Raw genomic sequence first — 24,378 nt, 5'->3', positions numbered from 1 at the left:
CCGAAACACGGAGCGAAAAGGAATACGTCCGAACCCGACAGCGGAAAAAAACAATCTAAGATAGAGTCGACGCACATGCGCAATGGAGCCGAAGAGGGAGGAGTCCTTCGGTCCCGTGACCAAAAAAGACTTCTTCGAAGAAAAACAACTTGTAATACTCCGAGCCCAACACCAGGCAGCGGACTGTGCTAAACATGTGTATCTGCAGCGACATATGCCATCGAACACATTCTTGTCAAAACGGACAACATGACAACAATGTATTATCTAAACAAACAGGGGGGGACACACTTGACACAGCTGTGCCTTCTGGCACAAAAAATATGGCAATGGGCAATTCACAACCACATTCGCCTAATAGCACAGTTTATTCCAGGGATCCAGAATCAACTTGCAGACAATCTCTCTCGAGATCACCAACAGGTCCACGAATGGGAAATTCACCCCCAAATTCTAAACACTTACTTCAAACGTTGGGGAACACCTCAAATAGACTTATTTGCAACAAAGGAGAACGCAAAATGCCAAAACTTCGCATGCAGATACCCACACAGGCAGTCTCAAGGCAATGCCCTATGGATGAACTGGTCAGGAATATTTGCGTACGCTTTTCCCCCTCTCCCTCTCCTTCCATATCTAGTAAACAAATTGAGTCAGAACAAACTCAAACTCATACTGATAGCACCAACATGGGCAAGGCAACCATGGTACACAACACTGCTAGACCTATCAGTAGTACCCCACCCACGTCAAGTTGCCCAACAGGCCAGATCTGTTAACACAACACAAACAGATCAGGCATCCAAACCCAGCATCGCAGAATCTAGCAATCTGGCTCCTGAAATCCTAGAATTCGGACACTTAAACCTCACACAAGATTGTATGGAAGTCATAAAGCAAGCTAGAAGACCATCCACTAGACACTGCTATGCAAGCAAATGGAAAAGGTTTGTTTGCTACTGCCATCATAATCAAATTCAACCATTACACGCATCTCCAAAGGATGTAGTGGGTTACTTACTACACTTACAAAAATCGAACCTGGCCTTCTCTTCCATTAAAATACACCTCGCAGCAATATCTGCATACCTGCAGATTACCCATTCAACTTCACTATTTAGGATACCTGTCATTAAAGCGTTTATGGAAGGCCTCAAAAGAATTATACCACCAAGGACACCACCCGTTCCTTCATGGAACCTCAACATCGTCTTAACAAGACTCATGGGTCCACCCTTTGAACCTATGCATTCTTGCGAAATACAATTCCTAACCTGGAAAGTTGCATTTCTCATCGCCATCACATCTCTAAGAAGAGTAAGTGAAATTCAGGCGTTTACAATACAAGAACCTTTTATCCAACTACACAAAAATAAAGTAGTCCTAAGGACCAATCCTAAATTTTTGCCAAAGGTTATTTCACCGTTCCACCTAAATCAAACGGTAGAGCTACCAGTGTTCTTCCCACAGCCAGATTCCATAGCTGAAAGGGCACTACATACATTAGACGTCAAAAGAGCACTAATGTACTACATCGACAGAACTAAAAACATCAGAAAAACTAAACAACTGTTTATTGCATTTCAAAAACCTCACACAGGAAACCCAATATCGAAACAGGGTATAGCCAGATGGATAGTTAAGTGCATCCAAATCTGCTACCTTAAAGCAAAAAGACAACTGCCCATTACACCAAGGGCACACTCAACCAGAAAGAAAGGCGCTACCATGGCCTTCCTAGGGAATATTCCAATGCACGAAATATGTAAGGCAGCCACATGGTCTACGCCTCACACATTTACCAAGCACTACTGTGTAGACGTGCTATCCGCACAACAAGCCACAGTGGGTCAAGCTGTACTAAGAACCTTATTTCAGACTACTTCCACTCCTACAGGCTGAGCCACCGCTTTTGGATACATGGCCTGTATTACATTGTGAAATGCCTGAACCCTTTGTGGACTTGGAGTGGCAATCCCTTTTGCTGTGTTGATTGTCGCCCCTAAGTATTGCTGTGTTTGACACGGTATAAGGTGTGACTTTGTGTAGTTGATTGAGAAACCTAGTTTGTGGAGGGTTTCTATGACATACTCTGTGTGTTGTGAACACTTTTCTAGCGTGTTGGTTTTGATTAACCAATCGTCTAGGTACGGGAACACATGTATTTGCTGCCTTCTGATATGTGCAGCTACGACTGCCAGGCACTTTGTAAAAACTCTTGGCGCAGTTGTTATTCCGAATGGCAACACCTTGAATTGGTAATGTATCCCTTGAAATACAAACCTTAAGTACTTTCTGTGTGAAGGATGTATCGGTATATGGAAATATGCATCCTTTAGGTCTAGTGTTGTCATGTAGTCTTGTTGTTTGAGTAGTGGGATTACGTCTTGTAATGTCACCATGTGAAAGTGATCTGATTTGATGTAGGTATTTAATGTTCGGAGATCTAATATAGGTCTCAGACTCTTGTCTTTTTTGGGTATGAGAAAGTACAGAGAGTAAACTCCTGTTCCTTTCTGGTGTTTTGGTACTAATTCTATTGCTTCTTTTAGTAGCAATGCCTGAACCTCTAGTCCTAGAAGATCTATATGTTGTTTTGACATATTGTGTGTTTTCGGTGGGACGTTTGGAGGGAATTTGAGAAATTCTATGCAATAACCATGCTGGATAATTGCTAGGACCCAAGTGTCTGTTATTTCCTCCCATTGTTTGTAAAATTTGGTTAGTCTCCCCCCCCCACAGATGTTATGTGTTGGGGATGTGTGACTTGGAAGTCACTATTTGTTTTGAGGAGTTTTGGGACTTTGGAACTTTCCTCTATTCTTTTGGAATTGTCCCCCTCTATATTGTCCCCGAAAACGTCCCCGCTGATACTGGCTCTGGTAAGTGGGTCTTGTTTGTGAGGTTGTGGGTTCTGTGCTTTGTCCTAGAAACCCCCCTCTAAACTGTGTTTTTCGAAATGTGCCTCTGCCCTGTGGGGAGTAGAGTGCGCCCATGGCTTTGGCCGTGTCAGTGTCTTTTTTAAGTTTTTCGATCGCAGTGTCCACCTCCGGCCCAAACAACTGCTGTCTGTTGAATGGCATATTCAGCACAGTTTGCTGTATTTCTGGTTTAAATCCTGATGTACGCAGCCATGCATGTCTCCTTATTGTTACTGCTGTGTTGACAGTTCTAGCAGCTGTGTCTGCAGCATCCATTGCTGACCGTATCTGACTGTTGGAGATACTCTGTCCTTCTTCTACCTGCTGCGCTCTCTTTTGGAACTCCTTGGGCAAATGTTCTATAAAGTGTTGCATTTCGTCCCAATGGGCCCTATCGTATCTGGCCAACAAAGTCTGTGAATTGGCAATACGCCACTGGTTTGCTGCCTGTGCCGCCACCCTTTTGCCTGCTGCGTCGAATTTTCTACTTTTTTTATCTGGAGGTGGTCCATCTCCTGAAGTATGTGAGTTCGCTCTTTTGCGCGCTGCCCCTACTACAACTGAGTCCGGTGTTAGCTGTTGTGTGATGTACACAGGGTCTGTTGGTGGTGGTTTATATTTTTTCTCCACTCTTGGAGTAATGGCCCTTCCTTTTACAGGCTCTTCAAACACTTGTTTGGAGTGTTTTAGCATTCCGGGTAGCATAGGAAGACTTTGATACTGGCTGTGTGTGGACGACAGTGTGTTAAAAAGAAAGTCGTCTTCAATGGGCTCAGCATGCAGGCTGACATTATGAAATGTCGCTGCTCTCGACACCACCTGTGCGCAGGCTGTACTATCCTCTGGTGGCGACGGTCTAGCTGGATAACATTCAGGACTATTATCTGACACTGGTGCGTCAAAGGTCCCATGCGTCAGGGTCATCTTGACTCATTCCTGTATGAGTTGGGGATTGCATCATTGGTGGAGTGGCTACCGGTGATGGTTGCGGAGAGCATTGTGGAGATGGTGGCGGGGTTACTTGTTTAGCCACCTTTGCCCGTGGCTGCTTGTCTTTTTCCTGAAAGGCAATTTTGCGTTTCATTTTAATCGGAGGGAGAGTACTGATCTTCCCTGTTTCTTTTTGGATATGGAGCCTTGTTTGTGTATAGTCTGGCTCTATTGTTTCCAATTCCTGTCCAAATCTATGTGTCTTCATTTGTGTGGACAGTCCTTGTTCCTCAGTGTAGGAACTTGTTTTCGGTTCCGAGGCCGGATGTTTCGGTATCGAAACCTTTTCGGCTGCTTTTTTCGGTTCCGACGAAACCTTCTTTACTTTCGGCGTCGTGGTCTCTCGGTGCCGACCCATTTCGGTGCCGCTATGTCGGTGCCGAACCTGCTCGGAGCCACTATCTCGAGCCCGAGATTGCTGTGTGGCGGTATCTCGACCGGAGTCGGATGACTTCGCCCCCAGCGTGCCCTTTTTCTGTGCCGATGATCGGTCACCTATTTGTTGGGTTAAGCCATGGCCTGTTGGCGGTGGCGTCCCCTGGGCTTTAGTGGTTTTTTCGTGAGTTTTGTGTTTCGACGTCTTACTCACGGTTTTCGGTGTTTCTTCGGGGTCGATCTCATCCGAGTCCGATTCCTGGATGGAGAATGTTTCTTCCTCCTCCTCGAAATGCTCTTGTCCTGTCGGCGCCGACGTCATTTGCAGTCTCCTTGCTCTTCGGTCTCTTAGTGTCTTCCTGGACCGAAACGCTCGACAGGATTCACAAGTATCTTCCTTGTGTTCCGGCGACAAACACAAGTTACAGACCAGATGCTGATCTGTATATGGATACTTGTTATGGCATTTTGGGCAGAAGCGGAATGGGGTCCGTTCCATCAGCCTTGAAAAGACACGTGGCCAGGCCGACCAGGCCCCGACGGGGGAATCGAAAAAACCCCGAAGGGCCACCGGAGCTCTTCAAAAGTCGGTGTCGATCTGTTGTAATTAACCAGATACCGAACGCAAACAATACCAACGATTTGTCCGAGATTCTAACTAACTTTCCGACCCGAAACACGGAGCGAAAAGGAACACGTCCGAACCCGATGGCGGAAAAAAAACAATCTAAGATGGAGTCGACGCCCATGTGCAATGGAGCCGAAATGGGAGGAGTCCCTCAGTCTCGTGACTCGAAAAGACTTGTTATATATATATATATATATATATATATAAATTAAGGTTTGTTGCATTGGGTTTCGAGGGAGGTCTTGGCTTGAAGGTTCGTAATTGTTCTCCATTCTTGGCTTGACTGCCTACGAAGAAATTGGTTCTTTAAAGGCTCGCGTACACCTGCCTATGATACCCGGGATCACTGAAAATAACTGGTTCCTTTTTTGAGATGGTTGAGTTGTTTGTAGGAGGTATTCTGTTTGATTTCATTGTACTGTTAAACTCTTTCTTGTGTGGCAATGCTGCCATTTCAGTCTCAAGATATGTTCTATGTTGATGTAGAGTACTGGCTGTTCTTAGTTAATTGCAGACTCACTCATTTGACAATTTCACTGCATCTAATCTGTGCTCACTGTAGTCTCTTCAAACATATGCTCTTCATCTGATAAACCCAGAACATTCAGTGATACCCATTTTGCTTCAATCACTGCAAAGTGCCGGCAGCATTCCTTATCTCTGACCTTCAAGTTCCTGGAAAGGAGGCCTTGCAAGCTTTACATCAATGCATGATCCTTTGGGAAGAATGTACTGCAAAACAAATGGCCATCTTTCTTTGACAATATATGGGACTAATTTGGACAAACCCTAAAAGGTGTATTTTCCATCAATTTGGCTTATCCTATAAAGAACAGTCCCAGGTACAATAGACACCCCCACCAATTATGCATTCTCTAGACCCCTGTGATTCAAGCACAACAGAAAATCCTGTCGCCTTTTGTTTTTCAGAATATTTCTTTTCAACATTTTGTCGATTTGTTAATATTTAGTTTCACTATCATTATACGCCTCTGTGTTGCTCCAACCACTTAGCTTGCCGACCGTCGACCTGAGCACCAGACGTTGCTTCCGAAATTAACAGTAAAAATGAGCAGTGGGAAAATCAACTGAACACAGGAACCACTTCCTGGCTACTGTGAGCTAACATTAAACAGAATGGTTCCTCCTCTGGTTGGCAACCAAGAAAAAAATATATTAAAAAATGGGGACTGTTTCCATAGCCGTCACCCTTAGTACAGCATGTGAATCTAGAATAGCCACACTACAAAACGTCCTACTTCAAGTGTGGCAAAATATAAAAGGAGTATTTCCATAATCCCCTCACACATACTCTCAAATGACTGACCCCAGGAGGTTCAGCATTAACTGATTCTTTCATTGCTGTCCCTGGGCTCTAAGCAGCTCCACTGGTCTTTGCCTCTCAGGTCCTTCGGTGGAGACAAAATCACGAGGTACAGGTTTATTGGACTCTCAAGACTAAAACCAATGGCAGAAAAAAAAGCAATCCAGGATGGCGTCTGTCTCCTGTTGCACTGTGGGTTTTGGCGTGAGTATTAAGAGTCACCTTGAAATCAAAAGCAGTTCTACAAAGACAAAAAATGTGTAATATTCCAAGACCAACACTAGATTGTAGGAGTAAACATAGCAGGGGATATACAGCAGCACATGCTACAAATTGGCAACTTTCACATTTTCGGCTTTGCTAATTAAGTAAAGAGACTGTTAAAATCTGACAATGCTCCATATTCATAGGTTTGTGCTAGAATAACAACTCCGCACTTTTGTCACATAGCAACCATTTTAAAGTGTTGGGGTTTGAGCCAAACCTGGAATCACACTGCAGAACAAAACGCTAAACCAGCAACTCGTCTACATTCATGCTTCTATTTAACTGATCTAAATAAATATTTCCCTTGTCAATACATACTCATTACACTTGCCTCCGTACCTGTTTTACTTTCAGACATTTCTCCCTCTTCCTTCTCTGTACGGTTTTCATTTGCTCCATCCATTGCTCTTTCAGCGCAATCCGTTTGGGTATCTCTTTCCCCTTTAATTTCAGTCTGTGAAACAGGGAAATCTGTTAAACTTAACTGTTTTATAAAATGACAGATAATTAACACCAGTATTGAACAAGTTACTTACCTTCGGTAACATTCTTTCTGGTGGCTATTCTATCTACCCGCAGAAAACTCACCTTGTGAATGAACTGCTGTAGGAAAGTGCCCCTTTTTGACATGTCATCCCCACTTTTTGCCTAGTATTCAACACAATTTTGACTGAAAGTGCACTGGGTTCCTGCTAACTAGGCCCCCAGTGCCAGATCTCATTCTCTGAAACTGCAACTGTTCCCCCAGTTGGCAATACCTTTGGTCCCCCTGTAAGCCCCTAGTAAATGGTGCTCCTTGTACCTAGGGTTTGGGTACCAAATAGGGTCAACAAGGGCTTCGGCATATATTCCGTCACCCTCAGGGACCCCTCACCTAGCACCCACAAAGTGCCACTGCAGTCTGCGTGTCTTGCTGCAGCTAAAAGGGAATAAACGACAGCACACAGCCTGGGTGCAGTGTCCCCTACCATTGCAAGCAATATATGTTAGTCACCCCTACAGCAGGTTTTCCAGCCCTAAGGCAGGGTGTAGTATATTGCATGTGAGGAGGTATCTGCATGAGCGACTATGAACCTGCTTTTGCCTTTGTCAATTCTTAGACATAGCGAATGAGCAGGGAAGCCATTTCAAGTGCTGGGCACTGGTCAATACTAGTTCCCCAGCTACATGATGGCTTCATTAAATATAGGGATGTTTGGTATGAAACATCTCATATTAATAAATCCTCACTGATGCCAGTGATGGATTCATTAGTACATGCACCCAGAGGGCACCTTAGAAGTGCCTCCTGAAAATGTACTAGCTATCCATGTGGGGACTGACTAGTTTTAGCCAGCTTGCCACCACCAGGCAAGATTATGTTCCCCTGTGGTGAGAGCCTTTGGTCTCAGCAGTCAGAGACAAAGCCTGCTCTGGGCGAGGTGTTTACACTTCCGACTCAATAGGAGGCCCTGCAAATCTGCATTCCAGGTCAGGGGCCCTCAAAGAAGTCTACTGCCCTTGGTATGCATATCTGGCTTCACTCAAAGGAGAGATGCCTACTTCCCTGCCTCAGGGCCATTTGGCACCACAACAGGCGGGAATTTTAGTGTTCAGGTGTAGGAAGCTGAACTGGTGTGTGGTGGTTACACAAGGTACTTCTACCTTCTACCAGGTTCAGGTATCCCCTCTTAGTGAAGTGTAGACAGTGTCTAGAAGCCAGGCTCTCTAGAGGTAGCTGTGGATGAGCAGCCAGCCACGGCCTATATAGGAGAGATGCAAAGCTCAGGAAATGCCACTGTAGTCACACAGCACTTACACACATGAAAGAAAACACTCAGTTGTACAAAACTAAAGGTACTTTATTATTGGAACACAATACCACAAAATACTAGAAGGGCAACCCTCCAGTAGGAGGTAAGTAATACACTAAATATATACACTACTGATCTGAAATAGGCATAGAAAAGATTAGAACACAGTTACAACAGCAGTAATCAATAGTGACCCTAGAGGGAGCACAAACAATATACAAAAAAATTGGAATGCGAACACAGGACCCTCATCTAGGTAAGTGGAATGTGCAGAGGGGAGCTGAGGGCACTAGAAAACCACATAGGTAAGTAAAAACACCCCCAGCGACCAGGAAAGCAAGAGTAATTCACTGGATTGACCCCCAACCACCCAAAAGGAGGAAAATAAGAAGACGACAACACCCAGAGAAGACTGCAAGAAAATCAGCAGTGGATTCCTGAATAAAGAAGACCTGTGGAGAGAGGGGAGCAAGAGTCACAATGGAGTCCTGGAGGAGTAGGAGCTACTACCCACCCAGAAGTACTTGCAGGAGTTGGCCGACGGTGATGAAGAACAGGTCAGCACTGCAGCCCAGAAGCCGGAGAAGAGTTCCTGATAGATGCAGAAGATGTCCCACGCTGGGGTGAACATTGCAGTCCGGTGTCTGTGCAGGAATTCCACCAACAAGCTTTGGAAAAGGCAAACTCACGGTTAGTGAAAAAGTCGTGCTGCCGGGGACGAGCAAGGCCAAGGAGGACTGAACCCAGGAGGGGAAAATCACAGAGGACCCTCAGCATCACAGAGGCAGCACCCAGAGGAGACCCACAGGACGGGGACACACTAGTTTCAGAAGGAGCCGACGCAGCACTACAAAAGAGGATACCGCGCCGCCGGAGAACCCCGCAGGAGGCTGTGCTTTGCAAGAAGGAGTGCTGGGGGCTGGAGCTACACGTCGCCTGAAGATCCCTTGGAGGAGATGCATAAAACCCTTGGAAGCTGCAAGAGACATGGTGCACGTGGGTTCTGTCCTGCGTTCCTGCATGGGAAGGCAAAAGGCTTGCCTCGACCAAACTTGGACAGCTGGCATAGCGGACAAAATGGGACTACTCCCAACCACCACCTGTGATGCAGGATCCACGCAGCTCAAGATGAAGGGAGATCCACACAGAAGATTGTTGCTTGCTTTAGGGGGCTGAGATTGCAGAGGAGTGACTGCTTCACTTCAAGGGAGATTCCTTCTTCTTCTTGTGCAGGCTGAAGAGTTGCTGTCTTCTAAGGATGCAGGGCTGGGGAAATGTTGCAAATCTGGAAGGAGCCGTGGAAGCAAAGTTGCAAAAGAGTCTTCTTTGCTGATTGCAGCGATGTTGGTTCCTGGAGGGTCCAGTCGCGGTTCCAGTGGCCAGAAGTTGAAGTGGAAGTTGCAGAGGAATCCTGCTGGAGTCTTGCATGCCGAATCTGAGGACCCACCCCGGAGGAAGACCCTAAATAGCCCTGAAAGGGGGATTGGTCACATAACCAGGTAAGAACCTATCAATAGGGGGCTCTGACTTCACCAGCCTGGACTGGCTGCTCCGAGACCTTCCTGCCAACCTTGGAAACAAGATGGCAGAAACCAGGGACCCTCTGGAGGAGCTCTGAGCACCGCCCCTTGGGTGGTGGACAGGGGAGTGGTCACTCCCCTTTCAATTGTCCATTTTCGTGCCAGAAAAGGGACTGGGGGTCCCTGAACAGGTGTGGACTGGTTTATGCACCGAGGGCATCAAATGTGCCCTTCACGGCATACAAGCGGCTTTGGGGAGGATACCCCATCCTAAGCTAGTCACACCTATTTCCAAAGGGAGAGAGTGTTACCTCCCTCTCCCAAAGGAAATCCTTTTTTCTGCCTTCCTGGGTTTGATCAGATCAAGTAGCAGGAGGGCAGAAACCTCTCTGAGGGGTGGCAGCAGCGTGGGCTGCCAAGAAAACCCTGTAAGACTGGTGGTAGCAATACTGGAGGTCCTCTAAGAAGCCCCCAGAAAGCATGGAATCATAGTTCCAATACTTGCAACAGCATTGGGGTGTGACTCCGACAAGTTTGATATCAAACGTGCCCAGGTTTGAAGTTACCATTATGTAGATGGACATAGGTAGTGATTGAAGTGCTGCTGGACTGAGGAGGCACAATGCCCACCTCGACGGACCTGACTTCCCAGACATTAGTACTTCATGTAAGGATGGGCAACAACCACATAGCCTCCTGGCATATGTCGAGGACAGGAACCCCCCACATGCCAACACTGAAGTCTCTGCTTTGGTTCTGGTGGAGTTAGCCCTCAAGCATTCCGGAGGCTATTTCATAAATGCATAGCGGATTGTTGTGCAGAGTACAATCGATCGATCGATGGTCCTCTTCTTCACCGCCGTGCCCTTCCTTGCACCAGGGAATCCAATAAACAGCTAACTGTCAAACCAGTATGATTCATATAAAAACTAAGAGCTCTTTGGAATCCAAGCTTTGGAGTTCCTCCTGCCCCCCCATGGAGAGGTGACAGGCAGCAAAGAAAGTCAGAAAGGTGATTCGCCAACTGAGGTGAAAGGAAGTTTCTATCTTTGGAAGAAAAGAGGCACGCATCCAAATAACTAGCTTGTTAGTTTGGAAGTTGATATACAGTGGAAGAACGGCAAGGGCCAAAAGCTTGCTCACCACAGTGCCGATATAATGGCAACCAAGAAGGCAGTCTTAAGAATCAGAAGTCTGAGAGAATAACTATGCAAGGGCTCAAAAGGAGAATAAATCAGATAGGCCAACACCAAATTCAAATTCCACTGGGACATATTAAAAGGGAAGGTGGAAAGATGTGCTGCAAACCTTTCAAGAAACGTGCCACAACAGGTGGCATGAACAAAGAAGGCTGATCTGGCAACTACAAAAAGGCCAATAAAACCAACTAGGACCTGTAAGTTGAAGTGTCTCTTGTGGACTGCAACACTAGTTGTGTTACCATAAGTATGACAAGGTAAAACAAGCCTCCCAGACTACCACTGCAGTCTGGTAGAGCAGTTTCAAACTGCTAATTCAACTTTATCAAATAAAGTAAAAGCAAAGCCCAAACCTGCCTTTATAATATATATACATCACCCCTACAGCAGGCCTACCGAGTACTAAGGCAGGGTGAAGCATATGAAAAAAGTAGAACTTTGGTTTACCATGTGCTAGCAGTAAAAACTTGGCAACTGCCATTTATACTGGAAGAGAGACTGGCAGTCCCATTGGCAAGTACAGGGTTACATGGTGAACATCTCAGGTATGCTAGCTTCTGAAAAGGACTATAAAAGTTGATACTTTAAAGTATCATACAACTCGTTACATTAAGCCAGGCTTGTTGCTAAAAATTAATGTACATTTTTGTTAGATGCAACATTTATAAAGTTGCCTTTCTTTTGCCAAGTTGTTCAGTGGCCATTTGCACTGGCCATGAGATAGCCTTCCGACCGCCTCAGGAGACGTGTCAACGCCTTCCAGGACAGCTAAAAGAGGGCTTCCACTCAAGGACGTAATACTTCCTCCAGGCCGGAAGCCACATGAGGTACTGGGCTCAAAAGGGAAGCCTACACAGAAGGCAAGTGGTGAAAAGTAAGGGGTGCTGCTTCTATGTTCAGGTAGACAAGTGTCAACATCAGGGCAGTACACGCTCTACGGGCGACTAGAATGCAAAAACCTAACAATTTCAAGTTAACATAATTTATGCATTATGCCGATATGATGTTGTTTAACCTTTTGCATTGCAGAGTTTAATCCTGAAGACTTATGTTCAGCATGCATATAAGTACTGTTCACATGCAAGGTACTGCTGCAGGCTTTCAGACTGTCAGGGTGTGGTCCCCTTTCCAGGGCCTTCTAGAAGCTTTCCCTGCAGCATACCTGGGTGTGGTTGGTGGGCTGGGCTGACTCTATAAAAGGGAGCCAGCCCAGCTCCACATGCTCACTATTCAGAGGTCCTGGTGCAGAGCAGCAGCAACTTCCTGAGCTCCTGTTCCGGAGGCCTACTTTGATCTTCCAGGCCTTTGCCCTTCATTTAAATTGGTGATCCTTGATCAGGGCGGTAAGACGGAGGTCGGGCTGGGCCCCTGATCCCGTTTTCAAAGGCATCCGAGTTGGGCCTAATTTTCATGTTAAGAGATTTTACCTTGTGTGTGCGAATGTGCTCTGTGTTTTTCTGGCATTCACATGTTAATATTCGATATCCTCGTGCTTTAACCCTTGATATTCATTGTGCGCTACCATTTCCTGACAGTTACATGGTGGCATTCGAATCTGCAAGACGCGTGATTCATTTCTTGTGTGTATTTCATGTTATTCATTGTACGCTACCATTTCCTGACATTCATATGGTGACATTCGAATCGGCAAGAGGCGCGATTCTTTCCCGGTGCCTAGATTCAGGTTATTCCTTGTACGCTACCATTTCTTGTCATTCATAAGGTAGTCTTCGAATCAGCAAGTCACGCGATTCCTTTTCTTGTGTTTAATTCATGATATTCATTGTGTGTTACCATTTCATGACATTTATTGGCTGACATCCGAATCGGCAGAACGTGGGATTCATTACTTGTGTTGAACTCATGCTATTCAGCAAATGTTACCATTTCATGGCATTTACTTGGGGGTGCTCGAATCGGCAATACGCGCAATTCATTTCTTGTGTTTAAAATCACGGTGTTCATTATGCGCTACCCCTTCATGGCATTTACTTGGTGGCTTTGGAGTCGGCAAGATGCATGATTTATTTCTCAAGACTAACTTATGTTATTCATGGTGCACAATCATTCCATGGTATTTACAACCTTTGTGAAAATCTGCAATGTGCGCAATTCATGTTGCGGCAATTTTGAGAAAACAGAAATGCTAGAGTTCTAGATGTGATGTTGTATGTACATAATAAGTTCCTAAAAACACGATTCATATGATGGTTTAGAAATCATTCAGATTATTTCCTGATCCTCATGCAAAAGATAATACTTGAATTTGAAAGTTGCATTTAACCTTTCCTGATTCCCTCACAGGTATCCAGTCATCTTGAAGCCTAGTTATTTAAGTCTATGCTTAGGTTGTCCATGTTTTCAGAATGGGAAACATCCTGAACAACTAAACAACTAAAAAGTCTCTACAACTAAGTACTGAACAACTACTGTCTAAACAACAATTGTGCCTGAATAACAATTGCCTGAACAACTCTTTTTAAGGTAAGGTTTTCTTTTTGGTTTTTATGGTTTATTAGTTGTTTGGAATATATATTAAAATTAGTTGTTCAGGCAATTGTTATTCAGGCACAATTGTTGTTTAGACAGTAGTTGTTCAGTACTTAGTTGTAGAGGCTTTTTAGTTGTTTAGCAGTAGTGGTTTAGGCTATAGTTGTTAAGGACCTAGTTGTTCTGTCACATATTCTTTCAGAATGACCATGCTTAGAGTCAATTCAATTCAAATCAATCTTTATTCGGATGTTACTCCATAAAAGATAAACAATCTCTTAAAAAGAAAAATATATAATAATATATAGTAAAATACTTCCAGAAAAAAAAAAAAACATTATTAATAAAATACCAAGTTAGGCGATTATTCATTCTCGTACCGGAGATTTTCTAGATATGACAACTTTTTTCTTTGTTCAATGGCACATAGGATACATTTTGCTACTACATCACATTTCTCGTTAGTGTCCAGTTTACATAAATAATTAAAAGCTTCTTTACAATAAAATAGTTTGTTAATAACAAATAAAGGTTTTAAAAAATGTTTCTTAATATCATGATAAAACTTACAAGATATAATAAAGTGCATTGTAGATTGTGCGAATCGTCATACGCAGGGGCACTTTGGTAGGTTTTTACTCCAAACCCTCATCTTTGGGAAAGCTACCAAAAAGTGCTACGTTCTAAAGCGCATTCAGGTCAGATAAAATCTATCCTGTATGTTTGCAACTGTCAGTAAGTAGTTTGGCATTACCTCGAGTTTCGGTCATATAAAGTGCAACTGTTGGTTTCCTGCATTCTCTATTTTCTCTGTCACTATCCCTCCATGCCATTAGTTGATTTTTCAATTCTCTCTTGCTAAATTGGAGGATAATACATGGATTGTCCAGATTTGGAGCTAGATTGATACCTTTCAACAAGTCTCTTAAATGCATGAACCAAAGGATTCTATCCCAATATTCCAATGTGAGGCAATCTTTAATAATCTTTTGGGTAATTGCGTTCCTTCTTTAGACCAGATGCCATGCCAGGCCAACAACGCATTAGTATATATTCGATCTTCCACATAAGGGCAGCCCAGTTCCTTATGTACCATAAATGTGGAGGAGGTATTTGAGACTGCAAGTAGTCTGCTGAGAAATGTATTCTCTAGCACTTGTAGTGAGTGGATCTCAGGCATCAGACCACAAAGGGCAGAACCATACGTAATGCTGCTAATTGATTTACTTTTGTAAATCTGCAACATTTCCCTGAGGGGTTTGTTACCAATTTGTTTTGAAAATCTAAAAACAGCCTCAGTTCACCTAATATACTTCATCTTGATAATTTCTAGATGTTGTTTCCAGTGACCCATATTAGAAAACTGTATACCCAAGTATGTAAATCCATTCACCTCTTCACATTTATGGCCCTAAATAAAATGTGTTTTCTTCCTGGCCTTTCCCTGTCCACAAGTCATTACAACAGTTTTACTCATATTCAACAGCATATCTCTTCCTTCCAGAAATTCCACAAATCCCTCGATTAGCCGCTGCAACCCATTTGCTGTTCGTGACAGCAATACTGCATCATCTGCATATAAGAGGACTGGGATAGAACATTCTACTATTTTAGGGGTATCAATTCCTATATCTTTTAGATGGGCATCTACTCCATTTATATAACGGGAAAATAAAAGGGGCGCCAGAACACAACCCTGACGTATTCCTCTCCCTATCCTAAAAACTAGGGTACACTTGCCATTTCTTCCATATCTCACCCTCGCTGTTAGATGGTTATATAGTTGCGCCAAAAAGCTTATTATATCTGAGGGCGCACCCATATCTATTAGGACTTTCCACAGCTTTGCATGGTTCACCAAGTCAAAAGCACTGCTAAGATCTGCGAAACAAAGGAACATATGGCCCTTCCTTGCTATTGTATATTTACTTATTATTAAATTAAGATTTAAACATTGTTCAAGAGTGCCAACCCCAGGTCTAAATCCCAATTGAGCCCCTGAGAGTATATGATTGTTGGTTAACCATAGCTCTAGTCTTCCCAGCAATTTGACAGAGGAATCTAAAAGTGAAATTGGTCGATAACATTTGGGGTCGCCTCTATCTCCCTTTTTGAAAATAGGGACAAATATACTTTCGGTCCATGATGTTAAAATATATCCCTTTGTCGCACTCGTAAAAACGTGGGTCAAAATAGGGCACCATAGGTCGACGTATGTCAATCAGGCATCTATTGGCACCCCATCAGGGCCTTGTGCCTTCCCTTTCAAACATCTTCCTATGGCATATTTCACTTCCCCTAAACTAACTGGTTTCAAGAAAGGTGGCTTGATCTCAATTATCCCAGTATTCGAAGAGCAAATGGTCAGATTATCTGGATTGAAGATTGAGCCAAAATGAGGAAGCCATTCTAATGATGGAACGTGTACTGTTATTTCAAGAGCATCATTATTTTTTAGAAATGGTTGGTTAATAGTTTTCCAAAATAGAGTACTGTCTCTTAGTATCGTTGCTTGCTCAAGATTAGCCCATGCCCTAGTTCTCAGTTGTGCCTTCCTGGTCATAAGTGCATGTTTGTATCTCGCTCGTTTAATGGTTACTTCTTCCCTATTTCTTGGTCGAGTCTGCAGGGCCTGTTTTAATTCCTGGCTTGCTAATGAACAATTATGATTGAACCACCCCACTTTTCCTCTCTCTTTATTCCCCAATGTTCTCACTAAGCTTCCTGCGATGGCGTTTCTAAGCTGGTTAAAAGATCCTAAAATCTCGTTTGGCTTTTGATTATATTCTGTACATATAAAAAAATTCTTGACGGTGTTGTGTCACAACTTTTTTCATCACATCTATTTCATTTACCCCAGTCCATTTGATTACAATTCCATTTTCCCTTCTTATTCCTATATTAGTTGCTAATCGTTCACCTATATTAAAGGGTCTAGCTAATTTCATGGTAAGTAACAATGGGTGATGATCACTGTAGGTGGTTGGCTCAATCTTCAGAGATTCGACCATATCTATGTTACTCTTGGAAATTAATATATGGTCGATTAATGAAAAATGTCCTCTTCCTATAAACGATGGAAGCTTCATTCCATTAAGCCCATCTTGTTCTATCAATTCTAAATCATATCTAGATAATATTTCATTCAGTACAGTTCCGTAATTATTGTGCAAAAAGTGCGATTGGGCGCTTCCCTCATCGTCAATAAATCGACATGTCTTTCCTATGGTGTTCTGGCATGTCCAAATATTAAAATCTCCAGCCCATATTATTGTATAACTGGAAGTTATGTTGTTTACAAAGATCTGTAGATCATCCTGGAGGGTCAATGCCACTACTCTGTTGGTGCCATCAAATTTATTATTGTAATAGTTTATTAATACAATTCCTAACATTCCATCTATCCGAAAATATAAGAACTGATAGTAAGGGGAATCAAGGGAGGATTTCACCAATGTATACAGTACCAATGTTGATATCAGTATTGCTAATCCTCCCTTTGCCCTACCACTGGCTGAGGCAGAAGGGTGTGGAGAATATAGTATAACCTTCAATAGATAAGGATCCCGTATGCCATGTCTCTTGTAGACAGATTATAAGTGATGATCTTATTATAAGCTGCCATTCCTTCTCAACCATTTTCTTTTTTTTTCCAGCTATATTCCACGACTAGAGTATAATTGTGTCTCTTGCTCGGGACCTCCCGTCTGACTCAACATCATCATTATGGTTTAAAGATTTTAGTTTAGGCATTACAGTGTTAGGTTGTAATTTGTCTGATAGCAAAATCTCTTTTCTACTCATGTCCTCCTGTTGTCAGTCCAAATCCTCCATGTTACTCAGGGGAGTGAAGCGAGAGGAGTATTCTAGTTTGTTATGCCTGACCAGATTACTGGGTATATTCCTTGTAGCCCCTATGTCTCTTGTACCTGAGATATTCATCATTCTATAGAAATATCCTAATGGGACAGCCATAATCTCCCTTCTCAGGTTTTTACCAGTTCGATGTCTTATATCCAAATCCACTAGTAATTGACCCACAAAGCGAGGATTGTGAAAATTGACCACAATGCAGTCTCCCTCTTCTTCCTCCAAATGACCCACCCAATCAACCCTCCTTGCATATAAAATTTCACGAATCAGATTATCCGGTGTACATATATTCTCTGACATCCAATGTACTACTTTGTTACTTAAATCTGGCCAGGTCTCGACAGTATTTGGTCCCAGTTTGGGAACATTCTTAAGAATGATTGTGTATGGAGTAGCATCTGGCGGTAATTGTAGCACCTCTTTCGCAGGTCTATTTCTACTCAAAGACTGGCACCTATGATTTCTATCCAATTGTTCCCTTTGATTGATCATAGGTACCCTTGACTGGGGAATTTCTTCCTGAGTGGGGTGCTGGTGTTCCTTACTTCTTTTATTAGAATCTACTTTCCCTGTCATTGTGCTGTTCCTTAAATCTACGGACGCTTGACTCTCATTTAATATAGTGTCACTACCAGCTTCAGCTTCAGTCATTGAATTAACACTTACTTCTATCTTAATTATGCATTCCTTTATCTCCTTGAATTCTAACAATACTTTTGATTCTATGTGATCTAACTTGCCATGCAATTTCTTGAATAGGGTTTCCATACATTTTTGTAGGGGACCATCGTTATCTGATAATGTTACTACTGTATGACCCCCATACATTTCAGTGGTTATTTTACTACCCTTAGGGGATTGTGGGGGTGGTAACGTAGGCTTAGGTTTAGTGATCTGGCTACTTCTTTTTTTTTCTTGGGTGGTGGAGAAATTTGATCCTCTACACTATTTGATGGATCAGTTACTTCTATAGTATCTGTGGGTAGTAAAGGGCCTAGAAAAAATCTAGGATCCACCCCAGTGTTTTTTTTCTTTGGCGATTTTAATTCTGAAATTAAATCTACAGCCTCCGTGCTCACTTCGGTGATGGCCTCCTGTAGGACATTTTTTGTCGCCACTAATCGTGCTTCAGCGTTAATAATTTCTTCATTAATTTTCCCCATTGCATCTGTAAGATAATTAGTAATCGTGTTAGTACTTCTCTGGGTTTTTGTGTTGTTACCGTTCCCTGTTTGATTTTGCTTTCTTTTCCCCATTATATATGTGGGGTTACTATAGTGGACACTCTTTACTAGTCACAGCAAAATATATGCAAATCTCTAAACCGGATATCGACAGGGAGTGCTCTGCCCAGTCTCTTCTGGGCTTTAGGGGGCGCCCTGCGGCGGCGCGAAGGGGTTATAAGAAGGTTCCTGCCCCACCCATGGGACCGACACCAGCTGTTGCTCAGGGTCCTTTAGCGTCTCCTTGCGGCCCTGAAGCACAATGGGTCGTAAAGTCCACAGGGGGGACAACCTGGTGGAGAGCGCGTCCTTACCCTGTATAGGTGTCCAGAGCTATAATTGCAGAGAAAGAAAGAAAACAAATGTCAGGGGGGTGGCCCAGTCCAGCCTCTGCCAGGCGCAGGACGGGTGCGCCCTTGGCCCGGGCTTTGCCCGGGCGCGTCCCGCGGAACGGGAGCACAAGCTCAGTTTTAAAGGGCTCCTGCCCTTGATTGGTGCTGCCGCCCCTCCTCCAAACAGGCGCGCTTCCCGCGAAGCTTTCAAATTTAAAGGGCTCCTGCCCTGTATCATCCTGCTGCCGCCCCTCTCTCCACAAACGAGCTTCCCGCAGGAGCTCAGTTTTAAAGGGCTCCTGCCCTTGATTGGTGCTGCCGCACCTCCTCCAAACAGGCGCACTTCCCGCGAAGCGGGAGCACGAGGCTTTCAAATTTAAAGGGCTCCTGCCCTGTATCGTCCTGCTGCCGCCCCTCTCTCCACAAACGAACTTCGAGTCATAGCCTAGTACTGATTAATATGATATAATCTTGATATTGTGTGTTTTAACCTTTTTGCTTGCTACAGGTCTCCTTCCCTGCTGTTCCCTTCCTCATCCCCTTTTCCCCACTTGGACTCCCTTAAACTCTGTGACAATTCTAATCATAGTATTGGAGCTGTCTTGTGGTGGAAGTGTTGGGAACGTGCAAAGACCCCGAGGATCTGGTGACTCTGACAACAAGTTGGCGTCTGGGACAGAGGGAGGAAAACACTAGCTGTAAGGAAATGGGGTGTATTATACTGTGTGGTTCTGAGACAAGACACCAAAGGAACTGACACCAATTTGTAAAAACGGATTATATTTCTATGGATTTTTTATTTAGACACCACAACAAACAAGATCAACTGGAGGCTTTCGGAGATATAGAATGTACAAGGTATAGTAAATAGCGTACTTTCACAGCAGCAGTATTCAGTCAGCTCCAGGCACTTTTGTCCTTTGCAGGGCTTTCCTACAGAAGTGCTTTTTGATGCATAGACAAAAAGGTTGCTGAAGATGCTCAAAGAATGCTGTGGATGAGATGCACTTTACAGGGGTCTTGCTGCGACTACTCCTTGTAGTCAAGTGTCCTTTTTTGACATGGTCACCCCCACTTTTTGCCTGGTATCCAATGCAATTTTGACAGAAAATGCTCTAGTGTACTGCTGTCCATATCGCCAGTGCAAGATCTCTTTCCCTAAAACTGTACAATTGATCCCCAGTTGGCAATATATTTGGCATCCCGTAAGTCCCTAGTAAATGGTACCCCCAGGTACCAAGGCCAGAGGGACCAAGGGTTCCCTAAGGGCTGTAGCGTGTATTGTGCCACCTTAAGGTACCTCTCATCTAGCTATGCAGACTGCCACTGCATGCTCTGTGTCTTGGTGCACACAAAAGTGAAAACACAACGTGGCACACAGCCTGTGTGCTATGACTATTGACACTGCATGAAATATGTTGTCACCCCTACAGCAGGCCTTCCAGCCCTAAGGAAAGGTGCATTATATTGCATGTGCGGACATATCTGCAAGAGCAGATATGCCCCTGTTAAGCCTGTCGATTCTTAGACATAGTAAGTGATCAGGGAAGCCATGTTAAGTACATGTGCTGGCCACTGGTCAATACGAGTTCCCCAGGTAGATGAAGGCTTCATTGAAACCAGGGATCTTTGGTATCAAACATCTCATATTAGTAAACACACACTGATTCCAGAGATGGATTTATTAATATATGCACTCAGAGGGCACCTTCTTGGTACCCCCTGAAAAACCTACTGTAGGAAAGTGCCCCTTTTGGCATGGTCACCCTCCATTTTTTGCCCGATATTGATCCTGACTTGACAGAGCATGCTGGGGTCCTGCTGACCGCGGCCCCAGCACCAGTGTTCTTTCTCAAAACTGTACCATTGTTCCCACTATTGGCACCCCCCCTGGTACAAAGCTAAATCCCTGTAAAAGGTACCAATGGTAACAGGGGCTCTGTGGCCAAGGAAGGTCCCCAAGGGCTGCAGCATGTATTGTGCCACCCTAGTGGACACCTCACCAAGCACAAGCACACTGCCATTGCGGCCTGTGTGTGCTGGAAGGGAGAAAATTACGAAGTCGACATGGCACTCCCCTCAGGGTGCTACGCCCACAAGCCACTGCCTCTGCATAGGTAAATCACCCTTCTAAAACGCCACACAGCCCTAACGCAGGGTGCACTATACCACAGGTGAGGGCATAGCTGCATGAGCAATATGCGCCTACGGTGTCTAAGTCCATTCTTAGACATTGTAAGTGCAGTGTGGCCATATTGAGTGCATGGGCTGGGAGTTTGTCATTACGAACTCCGCAGCTCCATGATGGCTTCAGTGAAGTCTGGGAAGTTTGGTATCAAACTTCTCAGCACAATAAACCCACACCGATGCTAGTGCTGGATTTATTGAAAAGTACACATCTTAGAGATGCCACTTGTATTTTAGCCAAACTTCTGGTGCAGGATTGACTGGTCTGTGCCAGCCTGCCACTTCCAGACAAATTTTTGACCTCATTTGGCGAGAGCATTTGTGATCTCGGAGGACAGAAACAAAGCCTGCACTGGGAGGAGGTACTTGACACCTCCCCCCTGCAGGAAATGGAACACCTGGCGGTGAGCCTCAAAGGCTCAGACCTCCGGTTAAAGTGCCCCACGGCACTCCAGCTAGTGGAGATGTCCGCCCATGAGGCAACGCCCAACTTTTGACGGCAAGTCCAGCTGGAAAATTAAGAAAAACAAGGAGGAGTGACCACTTCAGCTAGGACCACCCCTAAGGTGTCCAGAGCCAAAATGACCCTCTCTTGGCAGAATCCTCCATCTTGGTTTGGAGGACAGCGACCAATACGGTTAAGTCTGTGTCCCCATCCCCAAAGGGAGTGGACACCAGAAGGGATTAGTCACACTCCGGGACAGTAGCCATTGGCTACTGCCCTCCGACGCCTGTAACACCGCTAAATCCAGGATTGAAGGGCTCCCCTAAACCTAGCTCATCAGATGCCTGGCGACCTCAAGAAGACAAGAGGAAAGATGAAGAACTACTAAGCTGACCCCCAACAGAGAAGACTGAAGACACCAACTGATTTGGCTCCAGCCCTACTGGCCTGTCTCCTGCTTCTGAAGCCCTGCCTACAAAAAAGTGACGCATCCTGCAGGACCAGCACCCTCTTCAAAACCCCATGAGGACTGCATGCCCACGCGAGGCAAAGATCTCCCAAGGACAGCAGCCCTGTCCACAAGAAACTCCAATGACTTCAGAACTACCCCAGATCCGCGAGTCATGCCCACTCTGCACCAGACACCCAAGGCCTGTGTCCAGGTGGCCCATAGGAGCCCATTTTAAATCTTGCATCAACTTTGACCTCTGCACCCGGCCAGTCCTGTGTGGCTGGTGGTGGGTGTTTGAGGTTAACTTGAACCCCAACCTGTGGACATCTGTAGGAAGTTGGCTCTGTATGTACTAGTAAGAAATAGCATGCACAGAGTCCCAGGGTTCCCCTTAGAGGTAAGATAGTGGCAAAAAGAGATAATTCTAATGCTCTATTTTGTGGTAGTGTGGTCGAGCAGTAGCCTTATCAGAGGGTAGTGTTAAGCATTTGTTGTACACACAGGCAATAAATGAGGAACACACACTCAAAGACAATTCCAGGCCAATAGGTTTTTGTATAGAAAAATATATTTTCTTAGTTTATTTTAAGAACCACAGGTTCAAGATTTACAAGTAATACTTCGATTGAAAGGTATTTCACTTAGGTAACTTAGGAACTTTGAATCAGCAAAATAGCATGTACAGTTTTTACAAAAATGGCAATAAGCTATTTTAAAACTAAACAGTGCAATTTTCAACAGTTCCTGGGGGAGGTAAGTGTTTGTTAGTTTTGCAGGTAAGTAAACCACCTACAGGGTTCAAAGTTGGGTCCAAGGTAGCCCACCGTTGGGGGTTCAGGGCAACCCAAAAGTTACCACACCAGCCGGTCAGGTGCAGATGTCAAAGTGGTGCCCAAAACGCATAGGCTTCAATGGAGAAGGGGGTGCCTCGGTTCCAGTCTGCCAGCAGGTAGGTACCTGCGTCTTCGGAGGGCAGACCAGGGCGGTTTTGTAGGACACTGGGGGGGGGGGACAAGTCCGCACTCGCTCGCTATCAGCTGTATTATTGGCAGGTGAGTTTGGTGTTAAATTCTATATCCCTAAGGCTCATTTATAACAATACGTTCACATTTTGTTAATTATGCTTTTGTATATAGAAGGGCTAATTAGATATCCTTATGTGTTTACTATAGGAAATATTAAAAACGGAAAACTTATTCCAATAACAATTCAAAAGGATTGAATAAGTGGTGAGTTACAAGATGAGGACACTGGTGCATTATATTCTTAATTAAGTAGTTGGGGAACTTGATATTGGAATATTCAATTTCATTTTAGCAGAGTTCTTTGATTGATGAGAAAATATAGGGAGATACAGCAATAATATAGACAATTGGAGCACTTTTGAAAGGTAGGGTGTACTATATGTATTTGTATCCACATTTGGGTTTCGTATGGATTATGCTCGATAGTCAGTGGGGGATTGTCACCAATGTGATGTCATGTTTCTTAATATGTTTGCTCACTGGTGTGGCTTTCAAAGATTTCATAATTATTTCATTATTATTCTGTCTTGCTCACCTGGATCATAAATTGGATATTTTGTATGAATGGTTTTACTATTTAACTTTGACTTAGTTATGTGGTTTGGTTAGGTTCCCACTATGTTAAAAGTATAATTCAGAATTGCATGAAGATTAAACACCAAGAATGGTACAATGTTATGTGACATAATAATAACAGTACTTATGGATACACCATCGTAGGGGGTCCTGATGAAATCCAGGGGTACCCCCGGATGAAACACGTGTTGACGGACGGACGAACATATTAGTGGACATTTTTGGAAGGACTGGAACGCGATTGGAATTTTTGAGATAAGCTCGGATCTTCATCTGGAATCTATATGAAGTTATGACTTCTGTTTTGGATTATGGACAACTGATACACCACACAAAACCATACCCCCAGATACCACCCCCACCCACACAGACCCACACACTGCACACACCGTACCCCCAGACACCCTCTGGCTACTAATTGAGTATTTAGGGGCTCCCAGAACCTAGCAAGATAGATTCCTGCAACCTGAAGACAAAGAAGGACTGCTGACCTGAAAGCCCTGCAGAGAAGACGGAGACACCAACTGCTTTGGCCCCAGCCCTACCGGCCAGTCTCCCCACTTCAAGAAAAACTGCAACAGCGACGCGTTCCATAGGGTCCAGCGACCTCTGACGCCTCAGAGGACTACCCTGCATCTAAAAGGACCAAGAACTCCCGAGGACAGCGGCTCTGCTCCAAAGAAGAAACAACTTTGCAACAAAGAAACAACTTTAAAAGGACTCCATGTTTCCCGCCGGAAGCGTGAGACTTTGCACTCT

At 44.2% G+C, this 24,378-nt stretch overlaps 1 protein-coding gene across 5 annotated transcripts in view; it reads right to left on the bottom strand.

Moving 5' to 3' along the window:
* The window catches only part of SMARCC1 (SWI/SNF related BAF chromatin remodeling complex subunit C1), an 845,345-nt gene that overhangs the window by 208,553 nt on the left and 612,414 nt on the right, over positions 1-24,378 (bottom strand). For all 5 annotated transcript variants that reach the window (XM_069210868.1, XM_069210871.1, XM_069210870.1 and 2 more), the window contains exon 23: positions 6,845-6,959. In XM_069210868.1, the coding sequence (XP_069066969.1) occupies positions 6,845-6,959 (115 nt within the window). The remainder of the gene's footprint in view (positions 1-6,844; positions 6,960-24,378) is intronic.

The sequence above is a fragment of the Pleurodeles waltl genome, chromosome 10 (genome assembly GCF_031143425.1).
Source record: "Pleurodeles waltl isolate 20211129_DDA chromosome 10, aPleWal1.hap1.20221129, whole genome shotgun sequence".
Taxonomy (NCBI): domain Eukaryota; kingdom Metazoa; phylum Chordata; class Amphibia; order Caudata; family Salamandridae; genus Pleurodeles; species Pleurodeles waltl.
Note: the sequence above shows the minus strand (reverse complement) of the source record. Positions and strands in the feature narration are given on the sequence as shown.